This window comes from Rutilus rutilus (genome assembly GCF_951802725.1).
Source record: "Rutilus rutilus genome assembly, chromosome: 6".
Classification (NCBI taxonomy): Eukaryota; Metazoa; Chordata; class Actinopteri; order Cypriniformes; family Leuciscidae; genus Rutilus; species Rutilus rutilus.
In genome coordinates, this window is record NC_140214.1 from 7,286,261 (window position 1) to 7,294,469 (window position 8,209).

The following is an 8,209-nucleotide window of genomic DNA, read 5'->3' on the forward strand; positions in this document are numbered from 1 at the left end:
TTTCTTAACATTACAAATTTATTTCTATCATGGACCATCTTTGATCTTGTCGCTAATTTTAAAGCATTATCCCGTTCCTTCATTCATTTTTTTTATATTGTCGTTAACCCAGGGAAGGGACTGTTTCTTGTACTTGTATTTTATCTTGATTGAAAAATCACTAATTGTAGATTGTAGCTTTTCTGTAAAGATCTGACTAGATATTTCTAAATCTATATTAGATGATACCAGATCTTCCCAATTCATATTTTCAATTGCTGATTTAAACTACCGAAGAATTCCTTATTACTGGCATGTGTAATAAATCGTTTGCTCGTTAATTTTCTAGAAATAAGCACCATATTATGGGCTGACAACCCTGTTATCATATTATATATCTCTCTGGTCTGTTAATAAATATTAGGTCGATCTGAGTACTAGTGCTGTTTGTTATTCATGTTGGACTAAATTAAAACCATCAACGACTTGCTTAAGCTTCTTCCTTATAGATGTGTCTTCCCAATTTACATTTAAATCACCCATAACAATAACTTCCTTCTTAAAATCACATTGAGATAATACGTTCTTAAGTTCATCATAAAAACTGTTATTTAATGCAGGTGCTCGGTAAATAACTATAAGTGTAAAAGACATCTGCGATGAGAGAATCATATTTAAACCTATACGTTCTAAATCAATAGGATTTTGCCATATAATCTCATTACAACGGATAGTGTCTCTCACATAAATCATTACGCCACCTCCTTTCTTTTCAATTCGATCCTTCCTATAGAAATCATAACCAGGGATATTTAGAGCAGCTGATGGAGAATTGTCATGAAGCCAGGTTTCCGATAAACAGAGGAAGTCTAAATTAGATTCTAATAATACAGTATATGATTAATCTGATCACTTTTTGATTTTAAACTTCGTATATTTAGGTGCCTGTCCACCTAATATACCCTTCGGCTTTACATTCAGATCCCAAATAATTCTAGAGTTATTTACCGTTTGAAAAACTTCCGATTCTTTTGTATTGCTCTGTTGACCACTACACGCTTCTTCTTATTATCATGTACATCAAGTTTATCGTTCGACTCCATATCACTTGAACTTGCAGTTGCGTAATTATGAATCATGCCAATATAATCAAACTGAATCATGATCAAACTTCAGATTTCATGATGCCTCCCACAGTTTGATGCAATGCAATCGAATTGTCATCACTTCTACCGACTGCGAGATCCATCTCTATGATCCTAAATCCCACAGAAAAGTAGCGCGGGACATGAGGGCCGTCATCGTCGTGCTGCAGGAGTGGAAAAGACTGGCTTTGAAGAAGGTGGGCAGTTACCAGAAGAGTTGACACAAGTCTGCACTGTCCATACAGAGTCCTCCCACCTAAACCCAGCTTACCCCTACATCTCTCACTCGGTCTCTCACTTGCTCTCTGTGTTCTTTCATTAACGCACCAGTCTAGGAGCGGAGAACAGAAGTGTCCGATCAGGAACCATGGGCCTCGGCAGCAGAAGTTCCAGCGGTTTATCTCGGCTCGCCTTCGTCGCCGCTCTGGCATTCTGCATGGCTTTTGTGCAGACAGGTAACATCACCATCTTCCCATCTAATCAATGATGCTATTCTCATAAATGTGTTGACTTATTAAGGTTAATAGGGTTTTTAATAAGCGGGTAATTCTGATTGGTTGGGTGATATGAGTGTTGAATTTTGAACACTTGAAGTGTAGATCAGTGTCTTTCTGAGCTCATCTTGATGAAGGTTCAGAATTACTTCATCTCTGAAATCTCTTAATTGTGCATACGTGTCATTTTCGCCACGTTGTTTATTTTAATGAACATTTGCTTAACTTGCTAGGATTATTTCCATGGGCAATAAATTGAAAACAAAAAGGGTTCATTATTGTAAAAAAAAAAAGAAGAGTGTTATTGTAAAGCGAACCAAAATAACTGAAATTGAAATGTTTCACTGAACCATTCTCAGGATCGAGTCTTTACAGTGGCGTAAGTGTGCGAGACTCTCGCAGACTGAAACGTCACACTGTCTTCAATGACTCAGACCTTCTCTTTTTCACATCCAGGTGTTGAACCTGATTTTAGTCTTGGGTTCAGTGCGTACATAGACAAAGAGTTCGTTTGTTGGACTCGTGAGGAAAACAAGGCGTTTATACATCTGAGCACAAAGTTCATTTGTATAAAAAGTACATTAGAATTGCATTCTAAAAAGGTTGTGTTTTTCGACCATCATCTCTAAAATAGGACCTTCCAAATGATATAGTAAAATCACAAACTTGCTCATAAAGTGTGAGAAAATATTTTTAAGAGACTCAGAATTTCCAGCCAGAATACATGATGTAATGCTGTTTTTTTTTTGTTTTTTTCATTTTCTAATGTGAACTTGTTTGCATTGATGTCACGGGAGCAAAAATTATTCCAAAAGTCTGGATGATCATGATGTCACTGTCTGTTTGGATACATTTCCAGTACATAACAGAATTTGTGGTGGAAGAACTTCTATATATATATATCATTATTTTTGAATGAATTGAATATATGAATAGCTCTGCTGTGCTGTCAATATTGGACTCTGAATTTTGGTGTGTAAGAGACCGATTTTGAATGCATGATGCTTCATCTCAACCATAACTATGGCTGTTCATTTATATTACTTTCAAAATATTTGCCTTTTTTTTTTTTTTTGCTTTAATTGACATTTTGTTGGGGAAAAAATATTCATGAAGACGACAAATTCTGTAATACTGAACCTTGTTGACTAGTCCTCATCAAGTCATGTAACCTTCATATAACACTTCAAAGCAGCTTCACAGTAATAAACAGGAAAATAACAGAATTAATAATGCAATCTTCAAATTTGAGATCTGTAAAGCAGTTCTACAAAGAGCATTATTCAGTTCAAGTCAGTTCAGTGTTGATTAAGTTCGATAACTGTGTAAAATCAATTAAGAAACTATGTCGATTTAGCTATATGCTGAGAAGACAATACTGTTATTATTCAGATCAAGTCATCCAACACTGATTCAATTCAGTTGATGTTGATTCAATAACAGTGCCAATGCTGCTAAATGTATCCATTATGAAACTAATTTGATTGAGCTGTAAAGCAGCTCTACAGAAAACAATAGTGTCATCATCCAGCTCAAATCAATTCAGTTCAAATTTTGTTCACCTCTGAGGTCAAAATCAATGATACACTGTAAAAAAACAGTTGGATCAACTTAAAAAAATTACTTAAATTGGTAACACCTAAAGAAATTAAGTTTTCTCAACTTAAATTATCACGTTTTTCACGATAAAACGTGATAATTTAAGTTGAGAAAACTTAATTTCTTAAAAAAACTTAATTTCAAATTAATTTTTTTAAGTTGATCCAACTGTTCACTTTTTACAGTGTATTACTAAATACCCAGCTTGAACATTCTCAGAACTCTAGCTAACGTTCTGGCAAGTTATGATCAAATATCTTGTTTGTTCTAAGTTATTTAATGTTCTCAAAACGTTAGCACAAAAACATTTATAAATCGTTTTTTCTGAAACGTTTTAGTTGAACGTTCGTCAAACGTTTTTTAAATGTAACCAGTTTCAGAACGTTCAGAGAATATTTAAACATAACATTCCTAGAATGTTTGTAGAATGATAAAATGGAAATTTTCAGCGACAATCATATAAACAAGAAAACAATAAAATAAAATAAAAATTAACTCTTTCCCGGCCATTGGCGGAATTTTCCGTCTTTCCATGTTTTCACTGTTATACGGTAGGGGGCGCTAGAGCGCATCTTCTGAAAGAGTACTGAATCTCCTGATCAAAACACAGGTGTTGTAGTCTTTGAAAAAAAACACGATACTTTTTGTACAAAAAGTTGCTTTTTTTTATAAGAAACTGTTGATGAGAAAGAGTGAATGAAGCTATAGAATAAAACAGGGTTTTTTGTTTAAAAGAAAATGGTCTGTTCTTTCTTTTTATATATTGTTCAGATAAAAAAAACTATTCTAGGGACCATGACATTTTTGTAAAAAAAAAAAAAAAAATGCTTGCTGTGGTCGGCAAGTTTTTTTAAAGAAAATGCTGGCAAAAAAAAAAAAGACTTAAAAAAAAAAGAAGTACGTTTTGAATGTTCTGAGAACTGAATGGGAACGTTAGCAAAGCGTCCTTAAAGCACATTTTTGATAGCTGGGTTTAAAACCTATAGAATGAACAATGTATTTTTTTACTGTAGCGGGAGTAAGGTGAGATGAGGACATGGGCACAGGCAACACCCTGGTGGCACACACACTGTAGCGGACCATTGTGTCATTCGCACGCATCTGTCTGTGTGTTGTCATCTCACTGTTGTGTGTTAAAATACAAGAAATGAGACAACGTCCTTGGCCTTGTCCTATTGCCAAATGTTTAAGCAGTACTTAATAAATATTTAAGCAGGCCATGAAGTGACAAACACACAAAAAAAGTGTACTTTTTCAAATCAACAGGTTGTGCATGCTGACGCCGTGGTGCGTGCTTTTCCACAGACTGGCTTCATAAACAAGCTTGTTTAACTTGCAGTGCTGGCTGTGTTTAGGCCGTTGGTTCCTCTGCCTCTCTGACCACACAAGTGCCTGTTTGTACCCTCGAGTGAAGGGCTCATTGATGTATCGCTGGCCTAGAGCCCCGGTGTGCCGTACCTACAGCCGGCTTCAAGTCCAGAAAGAGTGTGTCTCGCTGAGCAAACACACTATTATTAAAAATACTGGCCATCCCCAACTCGCTGACTCCAAATATTAACCTTTTATTTTAAGATTTAGGGTGGAATATGAGCTTTTTAGCATGTTTAATGGCATGGAAAGGTGGTATAAGTGGCCGCTACATGTAAATACGTCTATTTTGGAAACTTAATAATAGGGTTTTCGATGCAAAAATTAGCAATCAATGTGCGTCTTGTTGAGTTAGTTTTGGCCTGTGCCATTGTTTAGTTATTTAAATTGGTATTATTACTTTATTTAGTATTCTTACTTGTAGTAGTTATTAGTTTTTAAAAGTTTTTTTTTTATATAATTTTTTTTTTGTATTCTTACTTGTAGCTATTTATTTAAATATATCAGCTGAGGTTCTTTTTTAGTTTCTTTTTTATTTGTTTAGTATTCTTACTTGTAGCTATGATTTTTCGATAATTAGATTTTTGATAATTCGCTGACTCCAAATATTAACCTTTTATTTTAAGATTTATAGTGGAATAAGAGCATTTTAGCATGTTTAAGTGCATGGAAAGATGGTATAAGTTGCCACTGCATGTAAATATCTCTATTTTCGAATTATGCTTTCAATGCACAAATGAGCACAATATGTGTGTCTGCTTGTTTGGGTTAGGTTCAACCCATGCCATTGGGTTGTTCAAGCAGGGTCAGGCTAGATATCCCACTATTTATCCATGTTCTCTCTGTCTGTCTTTGTCCCTTCATTTTGGGGTCAGAAACTTTGTCCATAAGGTGCCCTTTGGGAGCGGTGGGCAAGCGGTAACATAGGAAATGGGCTTTGTGCTCCGTGAGTGTGATGTAAGTGAGAAAAGTCTCATGGCTGTTCCATGCCTGTGGGAGATGTGGAATGTGGGTGAGAGATGTGAGGAGAAGAAGAGTGGAGGAACGCGCAGGACAAGATACCATAGTGAGAAGCGAGTGCTAATCCTTCGTAAAGATGCCCATTGAGTCATACATAATGTGACTCACATCTATCTATCTATCCATCCATCTATCATACCTATCTATCTATCATACTTATCTATCATACTCTATCTATCTATCTATCTATCTATCTATCTATCTATCTATCTATCTATCTATCTATCTATCTATCTATCTATCTATCTATCTATCTATCCATCCATCCATCCATCCATCCATCCATCATACCTATCTATCTATCTATCTATCTATCTATCTATCTATCTATCTATCTATCTATCTATCTATCTATCTATCTATCTATCTATCTATCATCTATCTATCTATCTATCCATCATACTTTATCTATCCATCCATCCATCATATCTATCTATCTATCTATCTATCTATCTATCTATCTATCTATCTATCTATCTATCTATCTATCTATCTATCTATCTATCTATCATACTTTATCTATCTATCCATCCATCCATCCATCCATCCATCCATCATACCTATCTATCTATCTATCTATCTATCTATCTATCTATCTATCTATCTATCTATCTATCTATCTATCTATCTATCTATCATCTATCTATCTATCTATCTATCTATCTATCTATCTATCTATCTATCTATCTATCTATCCATCATACTTTATCTATCTATCTATCCATCATACTTTATCTATCTATCTATCTATCTATCTATCTATCTATCTATCTATCTATCTATCTATCTATCTATCTATCTATCTATCTATCTATCTATCTATCTATCTATCTATCATACTTAATATCCATCCATCCATCCATCCATCTTCATATATAATATCTATCTAGTATTCATGCTTGTAAGATAATATTTAATATTCTAATTTCTAATATTAAGATTCTAATTTACATATATCATCTTTATTTGTATATATATATATATATATATATATATATATATATATATATATATATATATGGTATTCTTACTTGTAGATATTGTTATTTATATCATCCTAGTTGCCTTTTATTTATTTATTTATTTATTTATTTTGTATTCTTACATGTATATTAATTATTGAAATATATATAGTATGTTCTTTTCATGTTCTTTGCCTTTCCGTTTTGGAACGATTTCGTGAAAATAGCTTAAAACACATTCTCAAACTGCATATATTGTTGATTCACCTTCGTTTTTTTTCCCTTCTATCAGAAACAGTGGCTGATTCCTCCCCTACACTGCAGAATGATAACCAGGACACACTATCCGGTGCTGGAGCCATCGATGTGACAACAAAAGTCCCTTACCAGGACCAGACGGGAAACGCCCCTGACTATGAGGACAGTACACATTCAGTAACCCTGGATGAGGAAGGTAAAGTTATTCCATCCATGTTCACATACTGTATACTTAATCACACCTACCGAAATAGAGCATATTTTATATTGACTAGCTCAGAAATGGCTTGGTAATGAATCCTTCTCCAGCTACTGAATATGGTATAGTCTTTGTTAAAGAGAACTTGGTGTCATTATGTTATGGTGTGTGATTGACAGTTGTATTATTTCTGTTCTCAGTTGTGCTGGGGCCAGGTGCCATCACAGCTATCGTCATCGCAGTGTTCCTCGGAGCCTCTGTTCTTCTCGCTCTCATTGTGATCACGCTCAGAAAGTTCACTGCCTCTTAGGAAGGGGCATTAATGTTTTCATTTTCTCCCTTCCTCAGTCTCTTCTCTTTGCTCTCCTTGTTTTTCCCTCTCCTCCATCTGTACTCATTGGTGGCAGGTCCCTCATGAAATGGTTGTTTGCAGCTGTTCGTTACTGTTACTCTGAGACTTGTTTGGGGATTTCTTTCCCCTAATCTTAAAAATAAAGGTTCATTATTGGCATCGATGGGCCCATGAAGAACCATCCATGGAACCTTTTCATTGCACAAAAGGTTCTTTATACTGGACAGATGTTATTTAGATTCTTAAAATGTTCTTCACACTAAGAAAAAATGGTTATTCTATGCCATCACTGTGAAAACCTTCCTTGTGGAACCTTTATTTTCAAGATGAAAACTTCAAGACAAAGCAAACACGAGTCTGAACAAAAGGGCACTTGCAATCAAGAGAGATTTATGGGTGCATTTATTTTGTGACCATATTATCAATGTAGATATCATCTTGCAATTAGGTTTAGACTGAAAGATTATAGGGTTGTTTGTTTTTTTCAAAAGAAGTAAAAAATATAGATTTTAGTGACATTTTATGATTTAGTTTACCATTAATGTGCAACCATTTTTTATTTAGTTCATACTGTGTTCTTATCTAATGTATACCAATTTCCAATTTTTTGCCATTACATTACACTGATTTCTGTAAAATGATAATGTTTAAGATAAAGAGAGAGAGAGTGTGGGTGTGGGTGTGTGTGTGTGTGTGTGTGTGTGTGTTGAGAGAAATCAAAGCAGTCTTTGAGAGTGAGTGTTTTAACTGAACTTTTATATATAAACTGATGAAGTTGTGTGTCACTTTGTGATTAGTCACTGAGCAGATTAAAAGGCCATGTTTAATCCTCC

General features: G+C 34.6%; 1 protein-coding gene across 1 annotated transcript; it reads left to right on the forward strand.

Moving 5' to 3' along the window:
• The first annotated feature begins 603 nt into the window (after positions 1-603).
• Positions 604-8,209, forward strand: snorc (secondary ossification center associated regulator of chondrocyte maturation). Its single transcript, XM_084412634.1, has 3 exons — positions 604-1,579; positions 6,860-7,021; positions 7,225-8,209. Exons 1-3 carry the CDS (start codon positions 1,492-1,494, stop codon positions 7,332-7,334), a joined length of 360 nt encoding a protein of 119 aa, XP_084268760.1. The 5' UTR covers positions 604-1,491; the 3' UTR covers positions 7,335-8,209.

Coding starts and splice junctions, on each gene's coding strand:
- snorc (XM_084412634.1), top strand. CDS start 1,492: ATGGGCCTCGGCAGCAGAAGTTCCAGCGGTTTATCTCGGCTCGCCTTC. Junction 1,580..6,859: donor CATGGCTTTTGTGCAGACAG/GTAACATCACCA, acceptor CCCTTCTATCAG/AAACAGTGGCTGATTCCTCC. Junction 7,022..7,224: donor AGTAACCCTGGATGAGGAAG/GTAAAGTTATTC, acceptor TTCTGTTCTCAG/TTGTGCTGGGGCCAGGTGCC.